Source organism: Balaenoptera musculus, chromosome 6 (genome assembly GCF_009873245.2).
Source record: "Balaenoptera musculus isolate JJ_BM4_2016_0621 chromosome 6, mBalMus1.pri.v3, whole genome shotgun sequence".
NCBI classification, from domain to species: domain Eukaryota; kingdom Metazoa; phylum Chordata; class Mammalia; order Artiodactyla; family Balaenopteridae; genus Balaenoptera; species Balaenoptera musculus.
The window spans coordinates 60,354,740-60,373,777 of NC_045790.1; the positions used below are offsets into that span (position 1 = coordinate 60,354,740).

A 19,038-nucleotide genomic window follows, 5' to 3' on the forward strand; every position below is an offset into this window, starting at 1 on the left:
CTATATGCCAATAAAATGGACAACCTAGAAAAAATGGCCAAATTCTTAGAAAGGTGTAATCACCCAAGACCGAACCAAGAAGAAACAGAAAATATGAACAGACCAATCACCAGTACTGAAACTGAATCAGTAATTTTAAAACTCCCCAAAATTGAAATTCCAGGACCAGATGGCTTCACAGGTGAATTCTACCAAACATTTAGAGAAGAGTTAACACCTATCCTTCTGAAACTATTCCAAAAAATTGCAGAGGAAGGAAGACTTCCAAACTCACTCTATGAGGCCACCATCGCCCTGATACCAAAACCAGACAAAGATATCACACAAAAGGAAAATTACAGGCCAATATCACTGATGAACACAGATGCAAAAATCCTCAACAAAATACTAGCAAACCAAATCCAACAATACATTAAAAGGATCATACAACATGATCAAGTGGGATTTATTCCACAGATGCAAGGATTTTTCAATCCACAAATCAAGCAATGTGATACATCACATCAACAAACTGAAGAATAAAAACCACAGATCATGTCAATAGATACAGAAAAAGCTTTTGATAAAATTCAACATCCATTTATAATAAAAACTCTCCAGAAAGCAGGCACAGCAGGAACATACCTCAACATAGTACTTGTTTGTTTTTGTAAGAATATATTCACGGACTACCAGTGTAAATTTTTTTAAAGTGCCATGGGATTATACATGAGGGATCAGCTATTTCTTGGGTACAAGGGAAGATAGGAGAGTTGATGTCCAAAGCTTTGTAAATACTTGACCTGAGCTTGAAAACCAAGTGAGATAGCTTTCTTACATAAAAAAGATAGTGGTGAAGGCATACCAAGTAAAGCAAATAGCAAATGAACAGAATTAAAATACATAGGAAGTGTGGGTTCAGTGTGCTGGAGATAGGGGAAAAGTAGGTTCTAAATGCCAAGCCAGATCTCTTGGGCTTTATTTTGTGGGGACTGGAGAGCAACAGAAGTTTATGAGATAAGGAATTATTACCCTGAATATATAGAGAACTCCTAAAACTCAACAGCAAAAAACCAAAACAATCTGATTCAAAAAGGGACAGAGGACTCAAAACAGACATTTCTCCAATGGTACACAATCGGCCAATAAGCACATTAGAAGAGTACCTAACATCACTAATCAGTAGGGAAATGCAAATCAAAACTAAAGTGAGATACCACCTCACACCTACAAGTTACTATAAAAATACATATATAACAATAAGTGTTGGCAAAAATGTAGAGAAATTAGAGTCCTTGTGCACTAAGTACAGAAAATGGTACAGCCCTTGAGGATAATAGTATGGCAGTTCCTCAAAAAATTAAAAATAGAATTACCATAAGATACAGCAATTGTACTTTGGGGTATATACCCAGAGGAACTGAAATCAGGGTCTCAAAGAGACATTTGAATACCCATGTTTATAGCAGCATTATTCACGATAGAATGTGGTATATACATACAGTGGAATATTATTCAACCTTTAAAAGGAAGGAAAGTCTAACATATGCTACAAAATGAATGAAACTTGAGGACATTATGCTAAGTGAAATAAGTCAGTCACAAAAGATAAATATCGTATGGTTTCACTTATATGAAGTACAGTTAAACCTTGAACAACCTGGGGGTTAGGGATGCAGACCCCCATGCACTAGAAAATCTGTGCATAACTTTACAGTTGGCCCTCCATATATGTGGCTCTGCGTCCTTGGATTCAACCAACCAAGAATCCTGCAGTACATATTTACTGAAAAAAATCCACGTATAAGTGGACCTGCACAATTCAAACCTGTGTTGTTAAAGGGCCAACTATATAACTATACTTTAAAACAGTTATGATGATAAATGTTACATTATGTATATTTTACCACAATAAAAAAATTAGAAATAAAAAAATTTACTGATATGATCTTTCTGAAATAATATTCCAGGAAGTACTGATGTATAATGCTAGCATTTTTGTATCTTTAGATCCAGAACAAAGTTAATCCAGACTTTAAAAAAAAGTTTCTGAGACAAGAATCACATCATCAAGTCTCTGTTTTGAAGAATAAATCTGGTTATCAGTGCAAAGAATGTATTTCAGTACGGAGGAGAAAGAGACTAGAGGACAAGAATGAGTTAGTAAACAAGCTTTTCAATAGCAAGGAGAGGCCATGAACACCCCTAATATGACAAGTGAGAGTAAAATACATACTAGCAAATTTTAGAGGCACTAGAGAGTTGTAATCAATCAATACAACTTGATTACCAAAGAAGAGAAATGAAGAAATAAAGATTCAACATGTTTTCAACATCACACACTGTGTAAAAGATCATGGTAGGGCTTCCCTGGTGGCGCAGTGGTTGAGAATCTGCCTGCCAATGCAGGAGACACGGGTTCGAGCCCTGGTCTGGGAAGATCCCACATGCCGCGGAGCAAGTAGGCCCGTGAGCCACAACTACTGAGCCTGCGCGTCTGGAGCCAGTGCTCCGCAACGAGAGGCCACGACAGTGAGTGGCCCACGCACCGCGATGAAGAGTGGCCCCCACTTGCTGCAACTAGAGAAAGCCCTCGTACAGAAACAAAGACCCAACACAGCCAAAAATAAATTAATTAATTAAAAAAAAAAAAAAGAAAGATCATGGTAATGGCAATAAATTTTAGAAAAGCAATAACATGTTTGGCTTGGTAAAGAGGAAATGAGTTAGGTTTAGACATCATGAGTTTGAGGCTGCCTAGAGATATCTAAATAGATGTGTTCCAGAAAGGTGGGCCAGAAGCTTAAGAAAGTGGTACTATATTACAGAAACGTCTGAACCTCATCCACATATACTGGATAACTAAAGCCAGTAAGAGCATGTAGAATACAAGAGAACACAGAACAAAATCCTAGGGAACAGTAAAGCATTATTTTAGGTACTATAGAGTAATTTAGGGTGCTGAGTTAAACCTAATGACATCTTCATGAAGTGGATATTAACTCCATTCTTCAGACTTGTAAAATAAAACTCAAAAAAACTAAGCAACACGATTAATCCTGAAAGCTAAGAAAAGCCACTGAAAAACTGTAGAAAAATGGCAAGTTAATTTTATGTTAGAAAAATTCACTTAGGGGAAAACCACAAAAGATGAATTAATAAGATATTACAATAATCCAAGAGAAAAATGACAAAACCCAAACTAAAGTAGTGTTGCTCAGAATTAGGAAGAAGGGAAAGACATGAGGAATATAAGGTAGAATATACTGGACTTGATATAGCCTGGCTATTGGAGTTATTAAGTGGCAAGAATAAATAAGCTCAAATGACGGTGCCATTTACAAAAAAAGAGAATAAACTGTAGGCTTTCCCAGGATTAGGTTATTTAAAAAGCAGAATGTAATTTTTCTTTTTATACTTAATAAAAAATTTCTCCCTTCTGACTTTTTCACTCTAAGTTATTAGATAAGACCTAGGATTTATTCACAGTAATTTCTTCTTATTAACTTTCTTACCTTCTAAATCTCACCAATCCAGAATGCTCCGGCCATGGGCGTATGTTTTGTTTCCTCATCTCACTGAGAACTTTTAAACATCATCTTCTCAGTAAAGACCCTGACCACTCTATTTCAAGTTGTTTCCCCACTTCCCATTCCCTTTCCCGGCTTTATTTTTCTCCACAGAATGTATCACCTAATTTGTAATGTATTTTACTTATTTATCACCATCTATTAGAAGAATACAGGCTGTATGAGTAGGGTTTCTTGTTGTTGTTGTTTTTCTTCTTTTTTCTTTTTCCTCTGCTGCATCCCAGTATCTAGAACAGTCCTGGAGCCTGACAAAATTTAATACTTAAATGGATGGATGGATGACAACAATTTTTCAGAAGAGTTTTCTGAAAGAGGTAGTACTCTTTATCACCAGGCCTTTTATATCATTTTTCTTAAAAAAAAAAAAAAAAAAAAAAGCTTTTTATTTACATCATCACAAAATCAGACAGCTTTGAGTCTGATAAGAACAATGCATAGGGCTCTTTGAATCAGGCAGATCTTTTAACAATTCTGTGATTTTTTGAATTCAGGTGCCAGTCTTAGAAGTGTGGCCAACAGGGGAGTGGTTTTCACTGTCCAGAATTTATAGAATAACGTTGCTAATTAATCTTATTAGTAAATGCTCATGCAATTATAATGTAAGCTAATGGATACATAAAAGACGCAAAGTTGAACAGCTAAAGGTTACACATGTACTGTTAACAGAATACATACATATTGAAATCAAACTACACATGCAACGTTTTGAGAAGATCAAAGGGAATCAAAAATGTTAGGATAACTAACATACTTTGTCAAGTTCAAAAACTGAACTTAGACCAAGATATATTGTTAGAAATAACTTTCTAAATCTATAGAAGCTTAAGGGGAAAAAAGCAGTTAAAGTTTATTCTCCAGAAAACTAACACTCAAAACTTACTAGCAAAAAGAAAAAAACAAATGTTGAGGGGAATCTTTCACATCTGTAAGTAATTCAAACCTCTTTTATTCTCTTTGATGTAATTGAGTAAATGTTTATATCCCCCTTCCTTGCAGGTTTCTCCTGCAAGAAGCTTTATTTTATTGAAGTATAATTGACTTACAATGTTATGCTAGTTTCAGGTGTACAGCAAAGTGATTCAGTTGTATATATAATATATATGTGTATATATATAATATCATATATATGTTCTTTTTCAGATTTTTTTCTCTTATAGGTTATTACAACATATTGAGTATAGTTCCCAAGAAGCAGGATTTTTGAAAAGACAAGTTGTGTTGAAGTTAGAAATTGCTAACCTCAACTAATTATTCCCTTCTTGCTTCCCACCTAGCACGAATTCATAACAGATGGTAAAAATATTGGCCTTGGGGAGGGAGTGGGACGTCTGAATTTTGATAGTTGTTTTGGAGTGATGTTTTTCAGTGAAAAAGATAATATCTTCATCTTTAATAGTTGATAATTAAATATACTGAATTTTAGTACAGTAACTTTTCTTTTTAAAAGAACACTAACCTCAATAAGGCTGGTCTCAGTAAGGTGGAAAGATAGAAAGAATAAGGAGAAAAAAATCTCTGCTCTCAAAAGTAGTATACATAATGATGAAATGTTTGTTGAAATTACTTTCATTATGAAATTAAATGATTTGCAGTTTCAAGAACTACCAAACTCATATTTAAACATAAACACATGAACATTTTCTAAAGCTTAACACAAATTATTTCTGATTTACCCCTGGCAGAGTTTCCTTCATTAATTTCACTGTAAGTTACAAGACATGAAAGAAAAAGCCATCAAGATGACCTTCAATGGGTAAGTCCATTCACTGGCCTGTGTAACCAATATGAAGGAGTATTTTAATATAGAATGGAATTTATAAAGATGCAAAGGATGAAAGAAATGGAAAATTCATTAATCAAAGAATAAATGACCTAAATGACCTTTGAGGCATAAAGAGTCATTTAATATAAGACTGTAACCATTGCTGAAGCCTGACTCCCATCATCAACAGGAAGGATGCTGGAAACAAAACTATGTGGAAACTCTGAAAGATTATGGGGGCATCTGACCTGTTCTAAGATGAAGCACTATGGGAAAAGAGGCAGTCTGAGGTTAAGATGCTGTCACATAATACAAGGAAGTTGAGATACTATAGAAAAACTCATGGGAGGAACTTATAAGATTTAGAGAAGAGAAGCAAGAGACAATAGCGTTTCTAAAACTGAGAAGAGGATGACTAACCACTGGCCTCAATTATGCTGTCTCTATTCTTCAGGACTACTATAAACCACTCCAGATCATTTATCCATTTTTGGTTCCCTAACTCCCCAAATAAAACCCAAAGTAGTAGATGGCTAGATGGACACACAGGGTTGAAGCAGTGTAGTATTGGTGGTTAATTTAAATACACAGATTTTGAAGCTACAACACTTATGTTTAGATCCTGACTGTGTCACTTACTAGTGTATGACTATGGGTGAGTTACTTAGCCGTCTCTGTGCTGCAGTTTGTAGAGTTACTGTACATAACTACCTCATCAGGTTGCTACAGGGATTAAGTTAGTTTGAAAAAGTGCTTAGAACAGTGTCTTGAATTGCATAAGTGTTTACAATGGCACAGATGATGATGATACACTCTCAAAACTAAATTTTTTAATTTTTAAAAATTTTTATACAATTTTTAAAGGTTACTTTCCATTTACAGTTATTACAAAATATTGGCTATATTCCATATTGTATAATACATCCTTGAGCTTATCTTACACCTAATAAAAACTAAATTTTTTAAAAAACTCTCCTCAAATCAGGTTTTAAAAACCTAAACTCACATAACCCTCCAAACAACTGAAGAAGAAAATATTTTTATTCCCATTTTATAAACAGGTTCTACAGAAAAACTAAGAAACTTACTAGGCTAAAACACCGAACTAGAAAGTAGTCTAGCAAACAAATGCATAATAGGCTGATTCTAATCTGCTCTGTGAAACTGTTTCCATATAAGAGATTTTGTTTGATTTTATGTAGCAGTTACTAGAAGTTAAACTCTGAAAAAAGTATATTATCAAGTTAAAAACAAAAAATATATATAATATATACAATTTATGTAATATATGAAACCACTTTATATATATAATCACTTAAAACATTAGAAATAAAGTAAAAATTTGATGAGGGAAAAATATATTAATAATAATAGCAGCTGTCCATTATTAATTTTTCCACAAGCTAGGCACTTATCTAAACATTTAATATGCATGGTCTCATTTAATCCTATAAAATAATTACTACTGTTATCTCATTCTACAGATGAGGAAACTGAGGTTTTTAGAGGTATTAACTTGATAGGAGACATACAGCTGAAAAGCAGCAGAACTGACATTCAATTCCAGGTCTATCTGACACCAACGCCTATATCCCCCCTTAATTTCTATTTATGCTGCTCTAAGACAATACACATTTTATTGAGCCCACATATTGAAACTCAAACTCTTCAACACAGTGGAAGAACATCCAAGTTTAAAAACAAAACAAAACAATAATGCTCTTTACTTAGTTCTTTAGCTTAACATATACAGTCAAACACAGCATAGCTCATGCATTGTTGGGACTACTACTTAGTTAATAAGCAGCGTGCCCTGGAGTCTCAGAATTAAAAGGTAAGAAACTTTTTAAAACCTCTGGAAAACAAAAAGTGAGTCTCAAAATACTATTCCAAAACACTCTAAATATATGTAAATCATGTTGGCAAATGGAAGAAAACTGTATTTTTCACTGTTTCAAGAGATGTTATTTCCCTCCCCTGCCCACCTATAATAGTATAAAAAATAATCAAGTTAGGTACAGGTGATTCTGTTCATTGCTTTTTATTTACAGGAGAGTGTCTAAATTGGAGAATTAAAATGGAGATAGTTCCTCTCATGAGATTGCTTTCACCTATTTATCTTTTGAAATCTTTCAGAGTATGTCTAAATTGAGAATTAAAATGGATGATATTTCCTCTTATGAGATTGCTTTTACCTATTTATCTTTTGAAATCTTTGTGTTTCTTAGCAATTTATATGACCCCTTCATATAAAAAATAGTAAGCCTTGGTCTTATTTACTGCAAAATTTTCCCCCAGTTTGTTATCTGCCCTTCTAATGTTGGTCTTTTTTTTTTTTCTGTTAATTTTCAGAAATTTAAACTTTCATACAATGTAATCTATTTTCCCTTTAATTAATTTAATTAATTAATTTAATAAATTAATTTAATAACTAATAACCTCTGTCTTCTATCATCTAGAAATATGATAAATAATTCATTTATATTTTCATCCAGTTTTAATGGCTTGACCGTTTTTTAAAAACGTGAAATACTTGAAAATTACATATTCTTTTATTTCAAAAGGTCTTTCAATAAAATGTTCTCTCATTTCAAAAGTAAGGCAAATAACAAAAAAGGAAAAGAAACAATGCAAAACATACAGAACACCACAGATTAAAGATCGGAAGTCCAAGTTCCCTCAAATTCTAATCAAGAGGTAACCCACTGTTTGGGGTATATATTTTTTCTATGCATATACTAAAATGTACAGGAAAAAGTACGTATAGCTTACTGACACTTCACCTCTTCCCCTCATGATCTTAGCTCATACATCCCCAATAAAGACTAAAGGATGCTAGATCTGGAGTATTTTCATAGTAATTCTGAATGTCCAAGAAGGGAGATAGTACATCCATCCAAGATTTTCAGACTTATTTAATTATAGAATTCTTTATTCAAGTGACAGCAGTTCAAAGACCTGGTAATCTTTAAAACAGTGTTTTGGAAATGCTGGCTTAGCACTTCAGACAACCCCAAACTGTAATGTTTTGTGAACACAAAGTATGCAAATCAAATACTTAAAAAATGAAAGACAACAAACTTACTTGGGATACACTGGTTCATAAAGGTACTTGTCCCCTCTTGTAGATGTTATATGAAAAAACAAGATGTAGCCATTTGCCGTCTGAAAGATAAATTTTATTTACCATGAATTAAAGGGTAAGGCTATGACTGTAATCTTAATTTTATATATTCTTACTTTGAAAACACTTCAAGAACCCTCTTTTGAAGAGCTATAGCTTAATTATGCAAATAAAAAATCACTTTGTTTCAATATAATCCATCTTGTTTAAAGTAACTCATGAAAGGGATTTACAGATTGCAAAATATTTCATAGGTAATTGAAATCAATAGTTCATAACATGCTGTAGACATTAATATTCTAAAATAACTTTATTATTGAATAATAGATGATTATTTTGCAAAATATACAGAACGTTTTAAACTCTGGAATAACACGGCAAATAATTTTTCTGAGTTTTTAAAGCAATTATGTCACCAAATAGTAATAGTATGATGAAATTCTTGACTCTACTCAAAGTTTATATAGTGTAACTTCAGAATAACATATTTTAGACATTTCAAAATCAATCAGTTAGCCTCTGATTTACTACAAAATATACCAAGACAGAAGAAAAAACAGAGCAAACCTTCAACTTAAAAAATTTGAACATCAGCTAATTTTTCTAAGTTAATAAAATGTTTTAAAAATATAAACTGTATTAAGTGAAGTAAGTCAGAAAGAGAAAGACAAATACCATATGATATCACTTATATGTGGAATCTAAAATATGACACAAACGAACTTATCTACAAAACAGAAACAGACTCACAGACAGACAGAACATACTTGTGGTTGCCGAGGGGTGGGGGGGGTTTGGGGGATGGGTTGGGAGTTTGGGATTAGCAGATGCAAACATGTTATGCATAGAATGGATGAACAACAAGGTCCTACTGTACAGCACAGGGAAATATAGTCAATATCCTGTGATAAACCATAATGGAAAAGAATATTAAAAAACGTATATATGTGTATAACAATCACTTTTCTGTACAGCAGAAATTAACACATTGTAAATCAACTATCTTTCAATTAAAAAAATATATATAAATTATATTAAAACAGTGCCATCATATGATCATGGCACATATCTGACTTGTAAAGCTCAAACAACCATTTTACATTTATATAAATACAGAAAATACAATATTTAGCTTTTTCTAAACAAACATTTTCAGGCATTAACAGAGTGAGGTGGCAATGTTTTACCCAAACTTCTTTATATTCATACTGAATTCTTATCACTTTAGAGGCAGGAGGGCTTTTACCCAAAGTAGAACTAAAGAAACTGAAAAAATTATTCAAAGTTTCAAATTTCTTTCCAGTACTGGTTTTCTGTTTTTCACATAAAGGAATGCCAGAGGAAATACTCAATTTCTTCAGCAAAGCCAGGTGTTTTGTTTCTAAGCTATAAACTTTAGTATTTTAATGTATTCCAAAACTCTAATTCAACATATTGGGATACAAAAGAAAAAAGGTTAAAATCCTTCAGAAAAGATCATCATTCTAATTCCTCATGTGCAATTTTTTATTCTTCTAATGTGAAAACTATGGGATCAAAAAGAAAATGGATTCAAATCAAACTATATTGAAAGTTTCACAGACATCATGACCCCTATATAGATTAGTGACTGTTTAAAATGTGTAAACTCTACTGTTACAGGGGCTAGAAAAGTAAAATAATACGGTCTAGTACTTAGATGAATAACATACAACCACTGCCTGAATATCAGTCACTCAAGGTCAAAAGTTCAACATTTCAGAATATCAAATGCTAATAATATACTCAATTTTAACAAGTGCTTAGAAGACTATAATGCCAGGAAAAATACAGCATCACTTTGCACCAGCATTTAGAAATTTTATATAGACAGTATACTAGATCAAATTACAAATAATGGCTTGATTTACTATTTCGGTATTCTGTATCAATCATCTTTACCAAGTTTCTATGGCTTTGCATGTATATTAAATGCTATTTATTTCCAGATCTCAATGACATTCATCAGTGATAATTTCATGAACAGTCCTGCCTTTGAACAACTTAAAAAGTTTTGGTGGTAAAAAAATGATCATCCTTAAAAAGTAGTATCTATACCAAAACTGTTTTTATGCAGTGTTATGATGGCCCTTCTCTTCCTATCCCCAAAATACTGCAAGAAAGTATATAACTATTGCTTAATCTGTGGGCAACAATACCTTCTTCGAGTATACATACATAAATACACGCACACACCCCAAAACTAACTTTTCTAAGTTAATGAAAAGACAAAATAAAGAACTTCCAAGTTCTCTTTCCTGTTATCATCCCTATCTTAACAATATTTTTTTCTTTCTCCAAGGTATATTACTGGATTATGTGCCTTTAATTACAGAGGCCCAACAATCTGTAGGCAACTTATATGACAAGTCTTTATGTCCCTTTCTTTTGTATATCCATGAATTAGGGCCGTAAGGTCATAAGGATAAAGGTATTGAGAGGATAAAAGAAAATCACTACTTAAATAGAGGATGGAAGAGACAGACTTGTCTCTACTAATGCTACTTAGAAGAAAAAGAACTAAAAACAATAATGTAAAAGGATATTAATAATGCAACAAATTATCAGTCAGAGAGGTATGAATATTAAAGTTTGACATCATTTATTTCAATTGCAAATCTAGTAACAGAGCTTTTGAAAAACCATGCAAAGTACCTCACCTAATTCCACATTTTAAAAAGAAGAGATTGAATTCTACAGGTGGTGGTGGTAGTTGATATGGTTGTTATTATTATTATTATTATTATTATTATTATCTGCCTGTTTCTATTCTGATTTGTTTGGGCATTTGGGAAGTTTTCACTTGCCACCCCAAATTAAATGTATTTTTAAATTATTTTATGATTGATGTATGACATATATATTACAAATAGTAAATTTCTGTAGCAGGAGTAATTTAAATCTAACTGTGTCATGAGACAAATCAACTGCTATATATAACTAATGCTTAACCTGTAGGCAGCATCCCAATACTTTCCTCTACCAACCCAAATACTTTTTTGTATATGAATTCACCAGATACTTTAGAACTCCAAGTCAAAGTGCATTTCTTCCTCAGCATATACCATTTTTACCATAAAGAATAGGACAGATTTATGCATCTGGCTCCAATGACTTGAATAATGGCATCACAGAGATTTCTATAATAACTTAAGAGATAAGGATTTGATGATTTAGAGATGTATCTTCTATCCCAACATACTGTCATATCAGGTTTCAAATAAGGCTGATAACAGACTAGCATTTTTTAATTCTTTACACTGGTTTATAAATGGTGTTTTCTGTTTTTAGCTTTATTTTTTTGTTATACATGTTCAAGTATATAAAATTACTCACCCCAAAGCATACCACTAAGATAATGATCTAACACTTTTGTATACTCTTTCAGACTTCGTACATTCATACTTATGAATATATTTAAATGAAAAATAACAAAAACGGTTATAAATAACACATTCTCTCAAAGATAGGTGAAGAATATCTTTTGATACAAATAGTCATCAAAAATTATTATATTATTACTAGTTCTATCACATTGTTTTATACCAGAATACTTAAAAAAAAAAAAGACTTCTGCTTCCAACCAAGATGGATTAAGCTGAAGTCAACTTGTGCTCCCATCTGAAACAAACAACCAAAAACCAAACAAAATATATGAAACAATGATTTTCAAAACACTGACAAGCAATGAAGGCTAGTGATCCCTGACAGATGGAAAACAACTGAGGTGAGTTCTATGATTGTTCCAGCTTACTCTCTTGAGAGTTTCCAGGTCACAGCACTGAGAAGGGGAATGGAGACAGAGCCTGGCAGACTCCCTGAGTTAAGAAGATGATGTTGAGAGTCCAGGAAGAACAAGGCACTAACAAAATTTATATGACAGAGTACCAGAGACAAGAGAGCTGCATGGAGAAAGAATCAGAGAGCACCAATAAGCACATGCATGTGAGGATACTACCAAGGCAGAAGAGAAACCAAAAGCCTTAGTAAAGGGAACAGTGCATGGTGCTCCAACAGTCCTGAAAACAGTCCCTGTCCCACCAGCAAGACTGAGGAAACTCATAATGCACAGGGCACTGATTAGAATGCTCAGGAAGGTAGTCCTGAGGTATGGCTGTGGTAAATTGACTTTTTAAACAAGAATAATAACAATGTATGTTGGGGTCTTACCACATATAAAAATAAAACATGTATAATATATGTTCCTTCACCCCAACAGAATTAAACTAGAAATTGATGACAGAAGATTTCTGGAGAACTCTCAAATATTTTGAAACTAAATAATATGCTTGTAAATAATTCATGAATAAAAGAAGAAATCAAGACAGAAATTTAGAAAAATACATGATACTAAAATTTGTGGGGTGTTATTACAGCAGTACTTAAGGGAAATTTTATAGCTTCAAATACCTGTATTAGAAAAAAGAAAAATGCCAAATCAGTGACCTTGGGTTCTACTTTAAACGAGAAACCGATGAGCAAATGAAACGCAAAGTAAACAAATTTTTTTAAAAAATAGAGGAAATAATACAGATCAGCATGGAAATCAGTGAAGTAGAAAACAAAAATAAAATCAATGAAATTAAAATCTGGTTTTGTTCTGTTTTTTTTTAAAGATCATTAAAATCGATATACATCTAGTCATACTGTCCAGGAAAAAAAGAAAGAGAGAATAACCACTATCAGAAATGAGAGAGGTGACATCACTACATATTCTACAGATATTAAAAGAATAACAAGGGAGTACTGTGGATAACTTTATGACAGTAAATTTCCAGCTTGGATGAAATGGACGGGTTCCTTGAAAGACACAAACTATCAAAACTTACTGAAAAGAAAGAGGTACCCTACACAGGCTTATATCTACTAAAGAAATTGAAATTTCAATTAAAATCCTTTCCACAAAACAAAACAAAACTCTAGGCCCAGATGCTATCACTGGTGAAGTCTACCAAAAGAGATATCAATTCAACACAAACTCTTCTAGAAAACCAACAAAGAGGGAACACTTTTGATCACATTTTATGAGGCCAGCATTACCCTCATACTAAAAGAAGACAAAGACATTATGAGGAAAAGTAACTACAAGCCAATATCCCTTATTAACACAGATGTAAAATTTATAAACAGTTTTAGCAAATTAAATCTAACAATGTATTAATACATCATAAGTAAATGGGGTTTATCCAGGAATGCAGGGTTGGTTTAACATTCAAGAATCTATAAATGTAATTTACCATATTAACAAACTAAAAAAGAAAAACAGTATGATAGTCTAAATAAATGCAGGAAAGACATTAGACAAAATCCAATATAACATTCCTAATTAAAAATTTTCAGCAAATTAATGAGAGGGTGAACTTCCACAACTTGATAAAGGGGATTTACAAAATACCTATAACATGATTCTTCTTCTTCTTTTTTTTTAATATTTATTTATTTATTTATCTTTGGCTGCACTGGGTTTCTGTTGCTGTGCATGGGCTTCCTCTAGTTGCGGCGAGCGGGGGCTACTCTTAGTTGCGGTGTGCGGGCTTCTCTTGTTGAGGAGCACAGGCTCTAGGCATGCGGGCTTCAGTAGTTGTGGCACGCGGGCTCAGTCGCTGTAGCTTGTGGGCTCCAGAGCGCAGGCTCAGTAGTTGTGGCGCACGGGCTTAGTTGCTCTGCAGCATGTGGGATCTTCCTGGGCCAGTGCTCCCTGCATTGGCAGGTGGATTCTTAACCACTGCGTCACCACGAAAGCCCCTATAACATCATTCTTCATAGTAAAAGACTAAATGCTTTCCTCCTATTCAAAATTGTACTGGACGGTCTAACCAACAAAATCAGGCAAAAAAAAGAAATAAAAGGATCCAGATTGGAAAGGAAAAAAGTAAAACTGTTTTTTGACATCACTGTCTATAGAGAAAATCTGGCAGAATCTACAAAAACAGTACTAGAATAAGTGAGTTTAGCATGGTTGCAAGATACAAAATCAATAGAAAAATCAACTGCATTTCTATATACTATCAGTGAACAGTCAGAAAATTAAAATACTGTTTTCAAAAACATCAAAAAATATAAAATACTTTGGGATAAACCTGGCAAAAGATGTGAAATACTTGTACGCTGATAACAGAACATTGACAAAGTTAAAAATATCTAAACAAAGGAAGAGATACATGATGTTTATAGGTCAGAAGATTCAATACTGCTAAGATGACAACTCTCCCCAAATGGATCCACATATCCAATGCAATGCCAGTCAAAATCTCAGCAGGCATTTTCATAGAAACTAACAAGCTGATGCTAAAATTCATACGGAAACAAAAGGTCCTACAACACTGAAAACAACTTTGAAAACAAAGAAGTTGAAAAAGTAACACACTGTGATTTCAAAAAGTATTACAAAGCTAGAGTAATCAAATACAATACTGTACTAACACAGACAAATACATCATGGAACTGAATAGAGAATACAGACTAAACCCCACATACATGTGGACAACAGATTTATGACACAGATGCAAAAGAAATGCAGTATAGAAAGGATAACCTTTTCAACAAATGGTGCTGGAACAACTGAATATCAATATGCAAACAATTAACTTAGATCCATATCCTGCACCATATATAAAAATTAACTGAACATATATCAGAGACCTAAATATAAAACCTAAATCATAAGACTTCTAGAGGAAAGCATAGGAAGAAGGTAAGAGCCATTAAAAAATAAAACTAATGAACCAGACGTCATCAAAATTAAGTACTTCACGCATTCAAAAAATAGTGTTAAGAGAATGAAAAGACAAGTAACATACTAGGAGAAATTCTTCATAAAGCATATGTGTAATAAAGGACTTGAATCCAAAATACACTAAGAACTCTAGAAACTCAACAATAAGAAAGCAAAGAACCCAATAAATAAAATGGGTGAATGATTTGAAAAGACACTTTACCACAGAAAACACACATGGCAAATAAACAAATGAAAAGATGTTCAACATCATTAGTTATTAGAGAAATGTAAATTAAAACTATAATGGGATACCACCACACAGCCATTAGAATAGCTAAAATTAAAAAGGCACACCTTAAGTTGGCAAAGAGGAATGAGAACTCTTGTACCCTGCTGGTAGGAATGTAAAATGGTACAATTACTTTGTAAAAAGTTTAGCGTGTCCTTAAAAAGTTAAACATAAGGGACCTACCTTACGATCTAGCTGTTCCATTCATGGCTATTTACCCAAGAGAAAAGGAAATGTATGTGCATATAAAGATCTGTACATGAATGTTCATAGCACTTTTATTTAAAACAGCCCAAAACTATAAACAACTCAAATGCCCATCAACAGATAAATGGATAAACCACCTGTGTTATATCCAATAAGATACTCAGCATGAACTACTGATCCATGACAACATACGTGAATCTCAAAATAATTATGCTGAGTAAAAGAAATTAGAAAAATGTCATAGCACATATTGTATGATTCCATTTATTTAAAACTCTAGTAATCTGTAGTGATAGAAAGCAAATCAATAATTGGTTTTAGAGGGAGGTGAATCATGGCAGGATGGAGGAATTACAAAAGGGTACAAGGAAACCTGTGATGGATCTGTTCACTATCTTGACTGTAGTTATGGTTTCAAAATTTATCTAATTGTACATTTCAAACATGTGCAGTTTATTGTACATCAACTGTACTTCAATAAAGCTATTTAGAAAAGAGGAATGGAAGTGATGGTTGGACTTAGAAACTTCTGCTTCTTGAAAAGCTTCTACCATCACAAGAAAGACCTTATCTAGCCTACTGGAAAATAAGAGGTCACAAAGAAAACCAAAGCAGACAGCTACAGTCAACTACCAGATATGTAACTAAGGGGCCATCCCGCATCAGTGGAGCTGTCAAATGACTGTAGCCACATCAGTACTAGAGGTGAGATCAGGAGAACCATTTGACCAAACCCAGAGCAAATCACAGAATGAGAGTAAACAAATGGCTGTTTTGAGCCACCATTTTGAAGATAATGGTTCAATAGATGTTAAGTGTGAAAAATAACAACCCTAACAAAAATAGTATAATTTAAGGAAGTATAATTAGTATAATTTAAGGAAGTATAAATATTATAATTTAAAGACACCAAGTTATGGAGACAAGCAAAATTCAAAGAGATCCAGGAGAACAGCAGAGTAATCACTTCCAAAACAGTGTCTGGTCACACCAAGATGCGAAAAAAAAGAAAAAAAAAAAAAAGAAAAGAGGGATGAATGGGTACTATTTAGAACACTGTACTCCTCCACAATTTGCTGTATTCCAGTCTCTTATAATACTTTGCTTTCAGCTCTTATTTGGTGACTCAATACATTAACATGCTGGGAAGGGGGAAAAAAATCACAATGAAACAACAGGAATTCTAAATTAAACTGATGTCTTTCCCTTATTCATAAATAAGTTATATTCTAATTCATGTCACAGTAACTCATGTTGTGGCAAAACAATCTACATTTCCATTTAGCTGGGTGTGAAAGAGAATGTTAAGAGTAGCAATGAGAGATAGAGTTGGAATGGCAGGTTGAAGCCAGATCACAAGACGCCCTGAACACTAGGCTAAGAAGTTCGGAACACATTTTGAATGCACTGGGAAGCCACCAAAAGGTTTAAAGTAAGAATAATATAAGTGGGACTTCCTTGGTGGTCCAGTGGCTAAGACTCCATGCTCCCAGTGCAAGGGGCCCGGGTTCGATCCCTGGTCAGGGAACTAGATTCCACATGCCGCAACTAAGAGTTCGCATGCCTCAACTAAAGACCCCGCATGCTGCAACTAAAGATCCCACATGCTGCAATGAAGATCCCGCGTGCTACAACTAAGACCCGGCACAGCCAAATAAATAAATAAATATTAAAAAAATAACATAAGAGCTGTGATTCAGAAATAGCTATGCATAATTTAGATGCATTGCAAGTAGACAAAAAATGTAACTGAAAGTTTTGAGTTCTAAGCAATCTACACAAGATAATAAAGGCCTGTGCTAAGGCAATGACAATGAGAATAAAGAGAAGAGGATGGAAGTAAACTAGAGACAGGACTTAGCAAAATACTGGTGATTGGATGGGAACACAGAGTCAAGGGACTCCAGGTTTTTTCCTATTATAAGCAAAGCCTCAATAAAAATACTTACGCATATGCCTAAATACACTGGTGCTACTATTTGCCAGATAGAGTCCTAGAAATGAGATAGTACTTCAAATTCATTTTAATGTTCCTTGCGCATGGATATACATCAATTGTCTAAAACTGAGGAAAACCGTATGGATATTTATGGTCTGGTAACATGTCTACAAAAATGATATTCTACTTCTGATGCTCAGAGAATACACGCTCCCAAAAGCTATGGGCCAATTCTTAAAATGGTAAAGGATTTTCTTTCTCACACCCCATTAAAAAACAGTGTCAGTGAGATTTCTTTCTAAGGTACAAGTTGATAAGGAGGTGACTGTGGTTCTGTTGATGATACAGTAATAGAATTTTTAATATAACTGACATGTCAGAGCATACAATGACTATACTTGGGGATCAGGGGGAAGGTCATAAGAAAATTAAATGGGGATGACTGCTTTGGCTTTGACTTAATGTGCAGAAAGAGAGTGATGCTGTATTGCTCTATAGGTCATACAACTGTATATCCTTCTCACACAGTCTATCAATGATTTTTTTTGTAGAAGCAAATTTCAAAGTGTCTCCTAGATTCAGCTTTATTCCATAATAGCTAGTAAGATTAAACAACCAGGCTAACAGTGAAAGGCAGCAAGGCAAAATTATTAAGACTTTCAAATTCTAGAACCAGCCTTCATGGTTTAGAATTCCATTATCAGTGATGTGATCTTACGTACATAGTATTTATGTAATCTGGGGCAGGTGCTTTAATCTGTCTACCATAGTTAGCTCTACTATATGGTGGAAGCAATAAAATTACCTACCTTTAGAGGAGTGTTATGAAGAATAAATTAATTTTAATATACATAAAGCACTTACAATAGTGCCTAGCACATAGTAGACACCAAAAAAGTTAACTACCATAATAGTAACTCTGAATCTTTAAGTAAGTAGCTAATTCATAATCAATATATTTCATGTAAGAGACTAAGAAAATGTTAAGCTGTGTTTTGCGACTCCTTGAGGCTCTGGGCCAATACCTGGAATTTCACAGTTCCCTAAGTAAGCTTAAAAAGCAGAGCCCTGAAAGAGTTGAATGTGACTGCTCCCAGAAGTGGACATTGACAGGGCCGTACGCTTAACCCTACTGACTTCAGCAGGCTTAGAGCAGACACTGTACTGTTGAAATGAATTGCTCCCAGACCTCACGGTCTGGAGGATCCTTCACCTTAAGACTCTTCCACTCAGAGAAAGTGCCTGAGCAGGGGAGACACCCTAAGCCTCAAAAGAAGACAGGAGTTTGTGACCTTATCTGCCTCTGCAAACTGCCATTTTAGCAAACACCTGCTGGTGTGCATTGCCAGAAAGACTGACACAAAAGTCTAACCTCTGTGGGTAGCTAATGGAACAAAACCAAGAAAAATACC

The 19,038-nt window shown here is 33.8% G+C and overlaps 1 protein-coding gene across 5 annotated transcripts in view; it reads right to left on the reverse strand.

Annotated features, from left to right (window-relative positions):
• RIC1 (RIC1 homolog, RAB6A GEF complex partner 1) overlaps positions 1–19,038 on the reverse strand; it is a 133,713-nt gene that overhangs the window by 64,148 nt on the left and 50,527 nt on the right. For 4 of the 5 annotated variants that reach the window (XM_036855219.1, XM_036855220.1, XM_036855218.1 and 1 more), the window contains exon 3: positions 8,417–8,496. In XM_036855219.1, coding sequence (XP_036711114.1) covers positions 8,417–8,496 — 80 coding nt within the window. Of the gene's footprint in view, positions 1–8,416; positions 8,497–19,038 lie in introns of those variants that run through there. The other variant, XM_036855221.1, reaches the window with a different exon arrangement.